Below are 17031 nucleotides of genomic sequence, written 5' to 3'. Positions count from 1 at the left end.
TGGGAGAGCAGAGCAGGGCCGGGGAGGTGGGCGTCCTCCCAGGTACACCAGGCCCCGTGTTCAGCACTCCTTGAGCCCACCGGTGTTGATTTGTCTGACCTAATCAACAAATTTCCTTTTCTACTTAAGCCAGTCTAGGTTAGCTGCTGCCATGGCAGTGAAGACGGTCCGGTGGGATATGTCGCCTGAACTTCAGCACCGCACGTGGTTCCTGGAGCACAGGTCAGTGGAAGGTTTGTCATACAGGTCCCCGGCACCTTCCTACAGGTAAGAGCGTCTTCAGTGAGGGTCGCAGACCAGCCTGGAGTCAGCAGGTCCCCGGGATACCTGCTGCTGGGCGCCGTCTGCCGGCTCCAGGGTTGTCTGACGCTGAGGCACCTTCTGGGCCCTGTGGCCCCCACGCTCTGGGGCCCACGCGGAGGATCTGAGCTCACAGAAACTTGAGGACTTCACCTTGCTACAAAGGCATCACAGCCCTGACGTCACGCAGCTTTGACAATCTGCCAGGTGTCTAATCACAGGGACAGAACACACCTCACAGGGGTTTAAGCACAAAAAAAACAAAACAAAAAAAAACAAAAACAAAGAAAAAACAAAGAAACAGGCGACTCGCTGAGAGGAGCTGAGATGAGAGGGACAGTAACAGGCCCCGGGCGCAGCGCGGTCCGGGCGTTCCCACGATGTCTGGAGTCTGCTGTTCTCCCTCTCCTGGCTTTCTTCTTCTGGGCGGGCTTTGTGCTCTAGCAAGCTCTGGGGCGGTGGTGCAGTCGGCCCAGCAAGCGTTTGAGGTAGGGTTGGGGGGGCCCCCGTGCAGATGGAGGCAGATGCGGGGCAGCCCCCGTGGGCTGTGCCAGAACCTGGGGAAAGCGGGGTGGCCAGATGGTTCCTGGGGAGAGCGGGGTGGCTGGAGGGTCCCCACAGAGAGTGGGGTGGCTGGAGGGTCCCCACAGAGAGTGGGGTGGCTGGAGGGTCCCTGCAGAGAGCAGGGTGGCGGATCGAGGGTCCCCGCGGAGAGCGGGGTGGCTGGAGGGTCCCTGCAGAGAGCAGGGTGGCGGATCGAGGGTGCCCAGAGCCTGAGACTTGGAGGAGTGGACTCGTCTTGGTGGCCCTGGGCCCCCGGGCTCTGCTCTCGGGGGAAGGAGAGCAAACGCCTCTTGTGGAGGTGACTGTTGTTCGGGTCTCTGTCACCTGCAACCACCCCCAGTGTTGGAGAGGGTGACGCCGGGCCCAGTGCGGGGAGATGGTCCCACGAGGCGTCCGGAGCGGCGTTTTGTCTGGCCTGTTGGGTGTCTGTGTTCCAGTGGCGGTGGTTGGGGTCTGGTGAATGAATTGTACTTATTTGCTGTCACCTCGGCTGCGTTTCGTCCGCCGGGTGGTGCACGTGCTTGGATGGCGGAGCTTGGGGGTCTTTTGCTGTCAGCTGCAGCCACCTGCTCTCTCTGGACCCTCATCCTGGGCAGCGCCTGGCGTTGTTTCCCCAAATTTCCCTCCGTAACATTGAAATCGGTACCTCTTTCCTTTTTCTTCCCTCAAAAAGGGAGCTTCTTAGGATGATGCGTTTCACTCTGAAATAGCAAAAGGCAAGAATAGGCAAATAACGAAATAATGATCCCAGAGTTCTGAGCAAGCATTAAGGAGGGTTTCTCAAAAGCAAATCCCGGTGTGGCCGCATCCCCGACCACGTGCGGCCGTGCTCGAGCGCGCCCGTCACACATAGCTTTGGAAGGCACCTGTCATGCATCTCCCATCTTCACGCATCTCCCATCTGCCTTTCTTCTCCTCAGAACGGGGGCAGGCGTGAATTTGCAGCCGGAGAAACGGGGAGCACCGTGTTCCCATACGAGGCCCTTCATGAGCAGAGAGGAGCGACAGCTGCGTTAGGGGCTGGACAGGGGAGGGTCAGGAGCGGGCTCAGCTGAACAAGGGTCCTTGGGACCCCATAACCAAAATTCTCTCCACACAGCCATCCTCCTCTTTTTCAGTCTGTGGTTACATAGAATTACTTTCACCTAAGCCAGGTAACGTGGCTCGTCCCGAAAGTGGAGGCTGCAGCCCTGGGCACAGGGAGGCGAGCCAGAGGCTGCAGGGCCGCCCTTGCTGGGTGGACAGGGCCTTGCCCTCACCTGTGCCCTCGGCCGGCTGTGGATCTCCAGCCCAGCCCTCCTCTCCCTGGCGCCGCCTCCTGCTTTTGTGACAGCTCGCGGGGACCTTGAGTAGGGACACGCCTGTGAGCTGGGGCTATGGCACCTCCTGAGTCCCCAGCTCCAGCTCAGCTCACGTGGCCCCTGGTGCTCTGTGCAGCTTACAGGGTGGTTAACCTGGGCCGGGTGCCGTAAGGAGGCCCCGAGGCCACAGTCGCCACAGCGGCCACCAGGGGCCATTTGTGCCTCCCCGGAGCCCTTTAGTGACGGGGAGCGTGGGGTCTTTGGTTTCAGAAGATGAACGCAGGCTGTGTTACAGGCCCCATCCGCGCACCCGAGACAGGCGGCCTGTGATTGTCACTGACGCAGTACAAGTTCCAAGCGTAATTTCGGAAGAGTGCATGGGTGAGAGCTGAGCGGCAAGGCCACCCCAGTCCCGGCCCCGTCACCTGCCAGAGCGACACTTTCCGTCAGCCACCGCGTCTCCCACCGGCCCGCGGCTGTGTCCTCCTGCCTGCCGCAGGCCTGAGACCCCCACTCCCCTGCCTGCCGCAGGCCTGAGACCCCCACTCCCCTGCCTGCCGCAGGCCTGAGACCCCCACTCCCGGCGAGACAGGGTTGGGGAAAGGCCAAAACTTGGTGCAGGCAGAGGAGCGCCAAGGCCTTTTGTGCTAGGTGGCCCTGCGTGCGGAGGGTGGGGCTGGGGTCGGCCTGGCTGGACTGAGCCCAGGTGGGGCCGGGGCGCGGCCAGGAGCTTCCTGCAAGATTGGAGCTGGGTCTGGAAGCGCGGGGAGGAGCCTGGGAAGTGGGGAGGAGCCCGGCAAACCGTTTCTGCAGGTGCTGGTGCTCTTCCTGCCCTGGGAGGCCCCTCGAAGGTGCTGGGAGGCCGCTCGAAGGTTGTTGCTGGTGTCTGCAGCAGTTCTGAGGAGCAAGAACCCTCCCTGGGTCCCAGGACCCTCTCTCCTCTGCCTCAGCGTCCAGGTGCCCGGAGCCAGCTGCCTCGCTGGCCATCCCCTTCCCTCGTCCTTGCCTTGAGGCCCAGGGACCCGTGAGTACCAGATGCTGTTATCACGGGCCTGAGCTGCAGTCTATTAAGATTTAAAGAGATTTAATGTAACGAGACAAGCACGAGAGGGAATTTAATTTAGAGATAAAAAAGTAATCAAATCTCAACTTGTGGACAGAGGACAGTGCTTGGATGCCGATTGTTTTCATACAGCAACCCGCAGCCACGTTACGAGGCAATTAACACAGCTGCTGGGCTTCAGAACCGCAGGGCAGAGCCCCTCTGAGCCCTGAGCTGCGGCCACCTGGTCACACACAGCTCATAAACCGTTTTCCCGCAGAAGTTCTGAGGGTGTGGGCTCAGCTGGGGGGGAGGGAGTGTCTCCTCACGGTCCTTTCCATGAAGCCAGATCTGCTGAAGCCTCACGGGGAGCCGCTATGGGCACGAACGCCTCCCACCCGCCCGCAGTTCTAGAAAACGACTCTGCGGCTTTTTCCAATGCTCTGTTGTCTGCACCAACGCTTCCTTCCTGCCTTTGGCGTCTTCTTGGGAGCAGCTGTGGCCTGTCCCCCGGCACCCTTCCCAGTGGGGGATGGACTTGCGGGGGATGGGTGTGGGGGATGGACTTGCGGGGGATGGTTAGGGGATGGTCTGTAGGGTTGGGTCTGCGGGGGTTTGTGCCACCCCTGCCCTGCATCTCAGCCTGTTTGTCCTCATCTTGTTCTTGCTTTGTTGGCCACACTGCATCTCACCTCACACAAAGGCCTCCAGCATTGTTTCTTTGCCTGGGAACCTGCAGGGGCCTCCTCTGCACTGGAAGTTGTACAGGATTTGTGGGTCCATCCCTCAGCCTCCAGCCCTGACACCGCCCCTGCCCCAGGGCCTTTGCACCTACTCCTCCTTCTGCCCGGAACCCTCGCCCACAGCTGCCTCTTTCTCTCAAATATGTTTCCTGCGACTGCCGTCCAGCACAGCACACATGGGGCCACCAGAATCGACAGAACCTCGCCTTCCCTCTGTTCCGGAGGCCGGAGGGCTGAGGCCGAGGCGTGCTGGCTGGGCTCTTGGAGGCGCGGAGCCAGAGTCCCCCCAACTCCAGGCCTCTCTGCCTCTGCTGCTGCCTGTGGTTCTGGGCCTGTGGCGCATTCTCCAGCCTTGGCCACTGCCTTCCGTGACCTCCCTCTCTGAGCTCACATCTCCCTCCCCCATCTCTGAGCTCACGTCTCCCTCCCCTCTCTCTGAGCTCACGTCTCCCTCCCCTCTCTCTGAGCTCACGTCTCCCTCCCCCGTCTCTGAGCTCACGTCTCCCTCCCCTCTCTCTGAGCTCACGTCTCCCTCCCCCGTCTCTGAGCTCACGTCTCCCTCCCCTCTCTCTGAGCTCACGTCTCCCTCCCCTCTCTCTGAGCTCACGTCTCCCTCCCCTCTCTGAGCTCACATCTCCCTCTCCTCTCTCTGAGCTCACGTCTCCCTCCCCGATGTCTGAGCTCACATCTCCCTCCCCTCTCTCTGAGCTCACGTCTCCCTCCCCTCTCTCTGAGCTCACGTCTCCCTCCCCCATGTCTGAGCTCACGTCTCCCTCCCCTCTCTCTGAGCTCACGTCTCCCTCCCCTCTCTCGGAGCTCACGTCTCCCTCCCCCCTCTCTGAGCTCATCACGTCTCCCTCTCTCTGAGCTCACGTCTCCCTCCCCTCTCTCTGAGCTCACGTCTCCCTCCCCTCTCTCTGAGCTCACGTCTCCCTCCCCCATGTCTGAGCTCACGTCTCCCTCCCCTCTCTCTGAGCTCACGTCTCCCTCCCCTCTCTCTGAGCTCACGTCTCCCTCCCCCATGTCTGAGCTCACGTCTCCCTCCCCCATGTCTGAGCTCACGTCTCCCTCCCCTCTCTCTGAGCTCACGTCTCCCTCCCCTCTCCCTGAGCTCACGTCTCCCTCCCCTCTCTCTCTGAGCTCACGTCTCTCTCCCCCATCTCTGAGCTCACGTCTCCCTCCCCTCTCTCTGAGCTCATGTCTCCCTCCCCCGTCTCTGAGCTCACGTCTCCCTCTCCTCTCTCTGAGCTCACATCTCCTCTCTCTCTCTTATGTATAGGATGCTTGTCATTGGATGTAGGATCCTTCTAAATCCGGGACAGTCTCATCTCTGGATCCTTAACCCAGTACATCTGCAATGACATCGATTTCCAAATACGGTCCCATCACAGGCCCTGGGGTGTGGGCATGGTCAGTGGTTCTGGGGGCCTCCCTTCAGCCCACTCTCCCCACTCATCATTCAGGGGGAAGCTCAGTGGCCCCGGCTACCCCTGCCGCCCACTCAAGCAATGCCCACTTCTTCGCTACTCTTTTTTCTTTATGGAGCTCATTTATTTCTGAGATTAACACGCCTCACCTACTGCCAGGTTACCTGGAGGGCAGGGACATGGTGTATTTACTGTGAGCTGTGTCCTTGGTCCACGGTGCCGTCTCGGGAAGGCCTGCTGAGTGGGCGAGCGAGTCTCCCTGGGCTGAGGGTTTGCACATGGGCGGTGGGTGGGCCAGAGCCCTCTCCCCATCTCAGGAGGGCACACTGGTTCCAGACCCCACCTGTGACGGCCTCTCTACAGGGATTTCCACCCCGGATCACGGTCACCCCCTTCCCTAGGACCCGGCCTGTGCTTTTCTCCTGCTTTGAGAAGGCCTGGTGAGCCCCTTGCCCCATGAGGGGTGGCAGGTGCGAGTGTCTTGTGGCGGAATTTCAGGATCTCCCTCCATAGGCCCTAAGTCCTGGCGACTAAGCACATCCTTCAAGATCGTTCCGAGAAGGTGGCGTAGGCTAGGGTGGGGGTGGCTGAGAAGGGAGGGCCGTGGGGAACGTTTTCCTCTTCCCTGCCCTCAGAAACACAATCTCCCATCCGGAGTGAGCAGCTCCTGGTGGCTGGGCAGTGCCTGGCTCTGGCATTCTAGTCCAGGACGGGGGCCCCTGTGCGGCAGGCCAGGCTCCCTGACCCCGGACCCCGGTCTTCCCCACGCCCTCCCCTGCAGTGCAGGGCTCCACACAGCCAATTCTCTCTCCTCGCAGTGAGGCACTGAGGCAGGAGGGAGGGTGACAACCTAGACCTGAAGTGAGCCAGTTGCCCAAGGAGAGAAAAGCTGCTCAGGTTTTGGGGTGACTGGGGCGGGGGTAGAGGGCACGAGGCTGGCTCAGGGCCCTGGGGAGCAGGGACTCCTACTGTGGATTAATTTGCTGCACACCTGCAAATTAGCTGGGTGTGGCTTCTGTCTGCCTGTGTACTGGGTGCTGCCTCGTGTGAGCTGAGGACGAGGAAGGGAGGGCAGAGGTGGAGGAGGGACACACTGGTCGACAGGGCGGCTGCAGCTCTGAGGCCAGGGCTCCAGGAATTCAGGCTTGCTCTGGGGTCTTTGATCTCTGTGTTCTGGGGGCTGCAGGAGCCTCGCTCACATCCTGACACCCCCTTAGCTCCAGTCCCTGCTCTAGCCCCAGTTCAGGGATTGCACTGTGGTGGCTGAAATCTTGTTTGTCCACCAGGAGGACCCCCCTGGACCGGGGCCAACGGCTGACCCCTCCTCAGCCTTTGTTCTCCTTGTGGTACATTTGTGACCTCAGTGGCCGGCTCAATGCCACCTGGGCTGTCCAGGCACGTGGATGTTCCCGGAGCCCTGGGAATCACTTTGCCTGCACCTGAAGGGCAGCCAGGACAGAGGGGCCTCTCCTGAGGGCGGTGAGGCCACTTTGCTGTGTCAGATTCATGGACTGTAATGAAATTCATCAGATGAGAAACAGACAAAGGAAAATACAGTATGAAAGGTGGAGCCGTGTTCCTCTCCTTTAAAAAGATTTAAAAAACTGTGAACAGGGCGGAAATATTCCTTTGGTCATGACCCAGCGTTAAAAACGTGTAAAATCCTGCATGGTTGCTTCCAGCCCCTCTGTGCTTTTCCTCCATTCAAGGTACGCGATTGTTTCTGTAAAAATAACACATGCTCATTACAAAGAATTTAATCAATGCAGAAATGTGCCAGGAAAAACATGCCTTCGCCCAGGAAAAGCTGGCACTGGTATCCAGTGATCGTGACTCCAGGTGAATAACGGAGAAGCAGAAACACTGAACACGCTGCAGGTGCTATTTTCAGTCAGAGTTAAATTTCATTCACTTGAGCTTAAGATGAGAAAAGGAAACTCACGGAGTTTTTTTGACTGGCAAATGAGTAGTTCTCTGTCAACTTATTTTTGAGAGTGCTCTCTGAGGCTGTTGTAAAAAGTTTACAAAGCACTGCAAGGTTCGAGTCATCTTTTAAGCATATATGACACTTTTAGACATGGCCGTAAAACATGAAGAATTCGTGTGTTGATTCTTCTGCCTCTTTTCCTCCCACCTTCCGACTTGTTGGTTTTATCCTTGCTTTTAGATTGTCCTGCTTTGCAACGCTGGTTTGCACTCTGTGACGGTAATTCCTGCGCCACTGGGTATGGGCCGTCTTTCCACGACCCCGTACTCTCGTGAACACAGTGGCTGCCGCTTCTCTATTCCTGAAGTTGGATTCCACTCTGGATTGCTTTGCCGGCTGGAATCTGTGTTTTCAGGAAGAGCTCTTGTGTGCTGACGATCCTTCATGCTGGAGGGTGAGCACCTCTGCCTGCGTACTGGGTGCTGCCTTAGCTGGGTGTGGCTTCTGTGGCCCTGCAGCCATTCCCTCCACACCCAGCCGTGGTTTTCCTGTGTCTTTTGGCTCCGAAGACGGATGGGAACGACTGAGGCCAGTATGGCTGATTGTTTTCTTGCAAATGGTTTACTTTTTGTTGCCTAAAGAGTCTTCTTTACCCTCAGTGCTCAGGGTCGGATGTTTTCTTTCAACATTTTCTGGAAAATAATACCCTCTTCAGATCTGCCAGTCCAATGTGTTTATTATTATTGTTGTTGTTTCAGAGAAATTTGTCTTTGGATACACCATGTCTTCCACTTGCTGGGCTCTTGACTTCAGGGAAACCCTTTTTCCTTATGTTGATTTTTTGCACGTCTTTCATGTTGATTAGCTTCTCTCTCAACGTCTCTTTCATCTACATTTACTCTGCTGATTTCAAGATTTTCTCCTAGGGGGATATTTGATTTTCAGTGACAGATAATACAAAATAGAAATGATAATAGAATTTGAAAAATATAACTTAGTAAATGCTGGTGACATTATGGCTCCAGGCAAGGATTATCAACTGGCATTAAAACAATTCCGGGAACGGCAGACAAGGGGCCACGTCCACAGGGCGCCAGTGCAACCCCGTGAAGATGACCTTCTGGACACGGGCGTGGTGAGGCGGCTGGAAATGGAGGAGGCAGCGTGTGCTCGCTCCCTGCCCGGGCTGACCCCGCCGTGCTCGCTCCCTGCCCGGGCTGACCCCGCCGTGCTCGCTCCCTCCCCGGGCTGACCCCGCCGTCCTCGCTCCCTCCCCGGGCTGACCTCGCCGTGCTCGCTCCCTCCCCGGGCTGACCCCGCCGTGCTCGCTCCCTCCCCGGGCTGACCTCGCCGTGGCTCACACTGGTGCGGCCTGACATCGTTGTTGTGAGGAACTCGACAGACACAGCGCGGCCTGTGGAGAGCGGACACGCCAGACTTCTGGTGATTTCAGCCTTTAGAGTGACCTGCAGCGTCCAGATAGCGGCAGAGGTGGAGCTGAGAACACCGGGCAGAGCAACGCGACCGTCCAGCCACCGAGGCGCCTGCAGAACCAGCGTCCGGTGTCCCCTCAGCAGGCCGGACTCTGCTTGGTGGCACGACAGCCCAGGGCCACGGGTGGCGCTTGGTGGGTTCTGCTTTCCACAGACCTGCTGCCCGGGACAGTTTTTAGGTCAGTTCAGGCCTGAGTATTCGCTGAGTCAAAACAGTGTGAAACGGAATGGAGGGGACCGCGCACCGATCTAGGCAGGCAGCGGTGAGGGGTGTGTGCCGGGTGTCCACGCGGGTGTGGGCTGTGTGAGTGTTCGCACAAGGAAGGGGCTGAAGGACCTGCACTGTGGAAACGTGGAATTTTCATTTTTATTTTTTTGTCGGAGTCTTACTCTGTCTCCCAGGCTGGAGTGCAGCGGCATAATCTCGGCTCACCGCAGCCTCCACCTCCCGGGTTCAAGCGAGTCTCTTGCCTCAACTTCCGGAGTAGCTGGGACTACGGGCCTGTGCCACCATGTATTTTTATTTTGTATTTTTTTTTTTTGAGACAGAGTTTCACTCTTGCCCCGCAGGCTGGAGTGCAATGGCGCGATCTCGGCTCACGGCAACCTCCACCTCCCAGGTTCAAGTGATTCTCCTGCCTGAGCCTCCCTAGTAGCTGGGATTACAGATGCACGCTACCAAACCCAGCTAATTTTTATATTTATTTATTTATTTCTTTAGCAGAGATGGGTTTCGCCATGTTGGTCAGGCTGGTCTCAAACTCCCAACCTCAGGTGATCCGCCCACCTCGGCCTCCCAAAGTGCTGGGACAACGGGCGTGAGCCACAGTGCCCGGCCCGCCATGTATTTTTAGTAGAGACAGGGTTTCATTATGTTGACCATGCTGGTCTCAAACTCCTGACCGCAAGTGTTTTCTCATTTTGCTTATATTTTCTAATATTCTAAAATGCGTATCTATTACTTCTATAATAATAAAAGGGTTGTTTTACAAATAAAAGTAGTATACATAATTCTTAAAACATTGATTTTTAATGGTGCTATTATATGTCTCAGCGCTTTTAGGTTCTTTATTAGGACCTTAATGGTGTTATTTTGGTCTTCAATTTGTTTCCTTAGATCTGCAATCTCTCTCTTCATATCACTTCATTTTATTACCTTATTTTAAATTCTTATTTTTATTGAACTTAGGTTATTATTAAGTTGTTTTACTATGAAGAAATTATGAAAAACTTCCTTTGGTCCTAGAATTAGGTTTCCTGTGTTTCTGTCTGTCCCCTGCTCCATCTCTCTCCCCTCTCTCTCCCTCCCTCTCTATTTCCCTCTCTCTCCCTCTCTCTCTCTCCATCTCTCTCTGTCTCTCTCTCCCTCCCTCTCTCTCTCCTTCTGTGTCTCTCTCTCCCTCTCTCTGTCTCTCTCTCTCTCTATCTCTCTCTGTCTGTCTCTTCCTCTCTGTCTCTCTCTCTCCCTGCCTCTCTCTCCCTCTCTGTCTCCATCTCTCTCTGTCTCTCTCCCCCCCTTTCCCCCCCTTTCCCCCCCTTTCCCCCCTCTGTCTCTCTCTTTCTCTCTTTCTCTCTCTCTGTCTCTCTCCCTCTCTCTCTGTCTCTCTCTTCCTCTCTGTCTCTCTCGCCCTCTTTCTCCCTCTCTATCTCCCTCTCTTATCTCCCTCTCTCTCTCCATCTCTCTCTGTCTCTCTCTCCCCCGTCTCTCCCCCTCTCTCTCCTCCTTTCTCTCCCTCTCTCTCTCTCATCCTCTTTCTCCCTATTTCCCCCTCTCTCTCCATCTCTCTCTGTCTCTCTGTCTCCCCCACTCTCTCTCTCTCTCCCTCTCTCTCTCTCCCCCCCCCTCTCTCCCTCTCTCTCTCCCTCTCTTTGTCTCTGTCTCTCTCTCTCTCCCCCCGCCCTCTCGGTCTCCCTCTCTCTCTGTGTCTCTCCTCCTCTCCCTGTCTCTGTCTTTCTCTCCCCCACTCTCTCTCTCCCTCCCTCTCTCTCGGTCTCCCTCTCTCTCTATCTGTCTCTCCCTCTCTCTGTCTTTCTCTCCCTCTCTCTGTCTTTCTCTCCCTCTCTCTTTCTCTCTCCCTCTCTGTCTGTCTCTCTCTCCCTCTCTGTCTGTCTGTCTCTCCCTCTCTGTCTATCTCTCTCTGTCTCTCCCTCTCTCTCTCTCTCTGTCCCTCCCCACTCCCCCTGTAGTGTCCAGGTGACCTTGACCTTGACATCTGGAGTATAATTGTCCAGATACTCCCTTTGCTCTGGTGTCATGGGGTGGCTTTGGACTCCTTCCTCTGGGCATCTGCCACAGACTGGTTGCCTCTTCCAGCCTCAGGTGGGGACTCCTGCGGGCGCGGGGATGGCGGGGAACGACAGTGTGCACCCTTTGCGTATTCGTGTAGCAGACCTTGCCTACCACGCAGCAACTCCCCTCCACCTCGTTTCTTACCAAACCTTGCTTCTATTCAAGGCAGCCGTGTGCCCAGCTGGAAACAGAATCTGTTGTCCACACGTCTCTTGCAGTTAGGCATGGCCATGGGATGGATTCTGGTCTGTGGGGACTTAAAGGGACGTGTCTCCTTAGGTGCTGTCCCTCTCCCTGCCCCGTCCCCCTTTGTTCCTGATGGCACCTTGATGGCTGGGGCTGCGTCCTGCACTCTTCTTGCAGAGACCTCAGCTGTGGTGGCCTTAAGCCATGCAGGTCCCCGTGGTCTTCTTGCTGTGAGTAGAGATCCTCTGGGGACTATGATAAAATGCACAAGATGCTGGTAAGATTCAGGTTCGGCAGCTCTGGGGAGGGGCCTGGGGCTCTGCATTCCCGAGGGGCTCTTGCATGATGTGGAAGCAGCTGGCCTGGGGCCACACTCTGAGGAGCAGGTGTTCAGCCGCTGTTTCGTCAGGTTTCAGCTACGCGTAGCTGGGTGTGACCCCAGCCTGGGGTGCTGGGCTCTGGGTCTCCCAGACTGTGAATTCCCTGCAGGTTTTATTTTTCGAGATGGGAGGGGTGTCCCTCACTCCCTGGGGAGGCCCCGGGGCTGGGGCTCTATGCAGAGTCCTGGAGCCTTCGTGCTGCCAGACAGAGCCAACCCCAGCATCCGCGTCCCCTGGGCTTGCCTCTGTGCTGGACATTTCCTAAGCCTCAGGCAGGCAGAGTGGGGGGCAAAGCTCTCCAGGGTTTGCTCCTCTGAACCTGGGAACATTAATGAGAGTAATGAGAGTGCTGGGGTTTGACTCACTCAACAGTCTTTAAAAATAATGTATTTTAGCCGGGCGCGGTGGCTCACGCCTGTAATCCCAGCACTTTGGGAGGCCGAGGCGGGCGGATCACAAGGTCAGGAGATCGAGACCACGGTGAAACCCCGTCTCTACTAAAAATACAAAAAATTAGCCGGGCGCGGTTGTGGGCGCCTGTAGTCCCAGCTACTCGGGAGGCTGAGGCAGGAGAATGGCGTGAACCCGGGAGGCGGAGCTTGCAGTGAGCCGAGATCGCGCCACTGCACTCCAGCCTGGGCTGGGCGACAGAGCGAGACTCCGTCTCAAAAAAAAAAAAAAAAAAAAAAAAAAAAAAAAAAAAAAAAAAATAATGTATTTTAGTATCACAACGACAGTGAGGATCCAGAAGGCATTGCTCTGGGGCTGCTGTAGGGAGTAGTCGCAGTCGATTTGCCTCCGAGCACCAGTGATTCATCCACGTCACCCAGTTTCTCCCGAGCATGTTTCCTGGAGGCCGAGCCCACGCTGTCGGGAAGGGCCCTCTCTTTGCTGTGCGGAATTCACAAGCAGGGCTGGAGAGAGGAGCAGGGGCCTGGACCTGAGTCCTTCATGACGGGGTGAGGCGAGTGCACCCTGTGGGCCAGGCTGGGTGGGTGGGGAGGGCAGGCGTTGGCCTCACCCTCGGGACAGGGCCCTCCCCCAGGGAGAGAGGATGCAGCGCCAGGGCAGCGGCTCGGCCACCTCAGGTGAGGAGTAAATCACGTATAGCAAAGCGCCCACATTCAGTCAGTTGCTCTGTCCCCCAGGCCATCCCCGTGGCAACTCTGCTGTTTGTTCTGCTGACCAGGGTCCACTGAGTACCTGCCATGCCCTGCCCTGGGCCAGGAGGTCCAACCTGGCGGAATGCAACGGTCAAGGTCTCGGTCTGCGGCGTCCATCCTGGGCTGACGCACTGGGGAATCATTGATTGTCCCAAACTGTGACGACTGTGGGAAGGAAAGTGTCAGAGTGTATCAAAGTCTGTGACTCAGGCTGGGGTGCTCTTGGGGGCTTCTCCAGAGGGGACACTCTCCTGGGCCCAGGTGTGGCTGGAGAGGAGGGAGGTGAGGCTGCCCGGGCCAGTGGTGCTGCATGCTGAGCTGCAAGGAGGGCAGGCCTCGGTCAGTAGGGGCCAGCGGGTCCCAGCCCAGGCGCTGAGGGAGGGGTCGCTGCATTTCCCCCGGCTCTCACCCACCTGTCTCCCACCCCTGCCGTGTGACTCAGCCGCTCACCCTCCCGAGGGTGGAGTCTCTTTCCGTTCCTTTGTTCTGTGTCTGGCCGTGGGATGGGACGAGGGCAGAGGCTGGGAAGGCACCTGCTGGCTCTTCCTCTCTCCTTCACCATCACTGAGCAGTGTCTAGGCTCCCCAGCTGAGAATGAGACACATCGAGGGATGGGACAGAGCTGCCTGGTGGCAGCAGAGAGACAAGCAGCCCCAGACTAGTGAGTGAGCCCCGAGTGACCCCAGCGAGGACAGAAGAGTCACCTGAGCTCAGCCTGACCCCTGACCTGCAGCTTGTGAGCTAAATAAATACTCGGGTTGAAACCAGAGTTTCCGGGTGATTTGTTTCTAAGCATTATTGCTACAAAGGTGAACTGATGTGGTGAGGAAGGGCAAAAGGAGGCTGGAGGGAGTGGGATAGACTCTGCACGGCCTGAGGCCATGCACAGTGAGAAGTCTGGGGCACTGAGCAGTTGGGGCGGGGGTGACGGGTCAGCTGTGACCTCCCCATGCACTTAGCACTCTCCAGAGGGCTCTGAGAATCTCATTTGCCACGAGGAAGAGCCTTGGGGGAGCTCACTGGGCAGGGGGTGGTCTGGGCTGGGCATAAGTGGGATTGAGGCCAGGCCAGGCTGGTGGGGGCGTGGGCCCCCAGGACTCGGACCTCAGGGGCTGGAGGGATGCTCAGGGCTTCCTCCACCCGAGGGATAACAGCAGAGGGAGCCTCTAACCTCCTTCCTCCGCTGGCGTTGGGAAACAGCCGTGGGGCTCATGGGCCTCCTTGGAGGTTCTATGCCGCTCCTCTATCACCCATCTCCCGCTCAGCGTGGGGAGGAAAGGACCGCTGAGTTCTATTATCCCCAAAGCTGAAGGATGATCTCGAGTTTTATCTGCGAGGAAACTCATTTGATTTTAAATGATTTTCAGCCTGGAAGTTAGTAGATTTTAGGAGGCTCTTAAATAAATTGCTTAGAAATAAAGATGAGCTTCTTGGTTTACGGTGAAACTTAATCTGTCCTGACTGGAACACTTGCAGAGATTTGGCTCAGGGATGCTGGACCTGACTAGGCAGATCAGAGAGACGGGGGTGTCCTCGGTGTCAAAAATGGGGTTGTGCAAATGTGCCACATCTGTGACATATTTACTGTTCTTTGTGCTTTTGCATGTAGAAAAATAAACTTTTTCTGATTATGTCAGTACTTGATGTTTATTGTAGAGAACTAGTAAAATAAACTGAAGTGTAAAAAAGAAAATAGGTGTTGTCTCTGAAGCTGTAGCTCCATGAAAACCACACTTTACATTTCGGTTATGTATTCCACATAACTCTCCTCCTCAATTTTACAAAACCGAGTGCGTACTGGGCATGAGTTTATAACATTTTAAAAACGTAATAGATTCTGTATACATTATACTTTTTATAACATGATTTAAATGCTGGAGGGGTAGCCATTGTTTAAACACACTGCATTTATTCAGCCAGTCTCCTCCTGCTGGATGTGGAGCTCTTCCCTCGCTGTTTCAGTGTACGAGTCAACCTAGGCTGGGTGTTGCTGCAGGGAAAAGCTAATGCCAAACCTCAGTGGCTGTGATGGTTATTCCTAGGTATCAACTTGCCTAGGCTAAGGGATACCTAGAAAACTGGTGAAACATTCTTACTGTGTGTGTCTTCGTGATGCCTGAGTTGGTGGACAGAGTGGAGAAGCTCCGCCCTCACCCATCCAGTCCACTGGGGGCCCAGAGTGAACGAAAAGGTGGAGGAAAGGTGAATTCCCTCTCTCTCTCTTTCTCTTGCCCCCTCTCCCTGCCTCCTCCTTCCTCTCTCTGTCTCTCGCCCTCTCTTTCTCCCTCTCTTTCTCCCTCTCTTTCTCTCTCTCTCTCTCTCCTGGAACAGGAATGCCCTTCTTATTTTATTTTTTATTTTTAGAGACGGAGTCTTGATCTGTCGTCCAGGCTGGAGTGTGGTGGCACGATCTCAGCTCACTGTAAGCTCCGCCTCCCGGGTTCATGCCATTCTCCTGCCTCAGCCTCCCAAGTAGCTGGGACTATAGGTGCCCGCCACAGTGCCTGGCTAATTTTTGTATTTTTAGTAGAGTTGGGGTTTCACCGTGTTAGCCAGGGTAGTCTCGATCTCCTGACCTCATGATCTACCCGCCTCGGCCTCCCAAAGTGCTGGGATTACAGGCGTGAGTCACTGTGCCCAGCCAGGAATGCCCTTCTTCTCCTGCCCTTGGAGATCAGAGCTCCAGGTTCCCTGGCCTTTGGCCCCCAGGGCTTAGCCAGCATCCGCCACCCCTTGTTCTCATGCCTTCAGCCTTGGATTCAGAGTCACACCATTACCTTCCCCGTTTCCGAGGCCTTCAGACTTGGACTGAGCCATGATATCGGCTTCCTTGTTTCTCCAGCGTGCAGACAGCCTGTGGGACTTCTCAGTCTCTATAATCACTCGAAAGAAATTGAAGAGGATACAAACAAATGGAAAGACATCCCATGCTCATGGGTCAGAATTAATGTCGTTAAAATGGCCATACTACCCGAAGCGGTCTACAGATTCAATGCAATTCCTATCAAAATACCCATGACATTCTTCACAGAAATAGAAAAAAACTTAACATTAAAAAGATCTTGGCCGGGCGCGGTGGCTCAAGCCTGTAATCCCAGCACTTTGGGAGGCCGAGACGGGCGGATCACGAGGTCAGGAGTTCGAGACCATCCTGGCTAACACGGTGAAACCCCGTCTCTACTAAAAAATACGAAAAACTAGCCGGGCAAGGTGGCGGGCGCCTGTAGTCCCGGCTACTCGGGAGGCTGAGGCAGGAGAATGGCGTAAAAACCCGGGAGGCGGAGCTTGCAGTGAGCTGAGATCCGGCCACTGCACTCCAGCCTGGGCGACACAGCGAGACTCCATCTCAAAAAAAAAAAAAAAAAAAAAAAAAAAAAAGATCTTAACAATCTTAACATTAAAATTCTTAACCACAAAAGACACAGAATAGCCCAAGCAATCCTGAGCAAAAAGAACAAAGCTGGTACAAAAATTAGCTGGATGTGGTGGCACACACCTGTAATTCCAGCTGCTTGGGAAGCTGAGGCAGGAGAATCGTTTGAACCTAGGAGGCAGAGGTTGCAGTGAGCTGAGATTGTGCCACTGCACTCCAGCCTGGGCCACAGAGTGAAACTCCATCTAAAAAAAAAAAAAAAAAAGTGCTGGAGGAATCACATTACCAGATCTCAGAATATATGACAAAGCTGTGGTAACCAAAACAGCATGGTACCGGCATTAAAAAAACAGATACATAGACCAATGCAACAGAGTAGATAACCTAGAAATTAATCCATCTATCTCCCACTAACTGATTTTTAACAAAGGTGCCAAGAACACCCACTGGGGAAAAGGACAACCTCTTCAATAAAAGATGCTGGAAAACCTGGATATCCATAATGCAGAAGAATGAAGCTAGACCCCCACCTTTCACCCTACACAAAAATCAATTCACAAGGGATAAAAAACCTGAGTGGAAGACCCAAAAGTACGAAACAAAGGGAGAATGCCTTAGGACATTGGTCGGGAAAATATTTTATCAGTAAAATCGCAAAAGCACAGGCAACACAAGCAAAAATAAACACATGGAGTTTATGTCAAACTAAAAAGCTTCTGCATGGTGAGGGAAGCAATCAAGAGAGTGAAAAGCCAACCTACCAAATGGGAGAAGATATTTATCAACTACTCATTTGACAAGGAACTAACATCCAGAACATACAAGAAACTCAAAAAACTCAA

General features: G+C 55.2%; 1 protein-coding gene across 1 annotated transcript; it reads left to right on the top strand.

The window, feature by feature from the left end:
• The first annotated feature begins 8319 nt into the window (after positions 1-8319).
• On the top strand, positions 8320-14509 carry LOC106992517 (uncharacterized). The gene is made up of 5 exons (XM_077953112.1): positions 8320-8532; positions 8765-8866; positions 10050-11550; positions 12377-12612; positions 12686-14509. Exons 1-3 carry the CDS (start codon positions 8320-8322, stop codon positions 11019-11021), a joined length of 1287 nt encoding a protein of 428 aa, XP_077809238.1. The 3' UTR covers positions 11022-11550; positions 12377-12612; positions 12686-14509.
• Positions 14510-17031: the final 2522 nt, after the last annotated feature.

The sequence above is a fragment of the Macaca mulatta genome, chromosome 11, assembly GCF_049350105.2.
Source record: "Macaca mulatta isolate MMU2019108-1 chromosome 11, T2T-MMU8v2.0, whole genome shotgun sequence".
NCBI lineage: Eukaryota > Metazoa > Chordata > Mammalia > Primates > Cercopithecidae > Macaca > Macaca mulatta.
This window is presented reverse-complemented; position numbering and strand designations above follow the sequence as displayed.

What these genes read in the sequence shown, in the direction of transcription:
- LOC106992517 (XM_077953112.1), top strand. Translation starts at nt 8,320, where the DNA reads ATGGCTCCAGGCAAGGATTATCAACTGGCATTAAAACAATTCCGGGAA. An exon ending in CTGCCCGGGCTGACCCCGCC is followed by an intron (nt 8,533 to 8,764) that starts GTGCTCGCTCCC and finishes TTCAGCCTTTAG; the next exon opens with AGTGACCTGCAGCGTCCAGA. An exon ending in GCCTGCAGAACCAGCGTCCG is followed by an intron (nt 8,867 to 10,049) that starts GTGTCCCCTCAG and finishes TCCTAGAATTAG; the next exon opens with GTTTCCTGTGTTTCTGTCTG.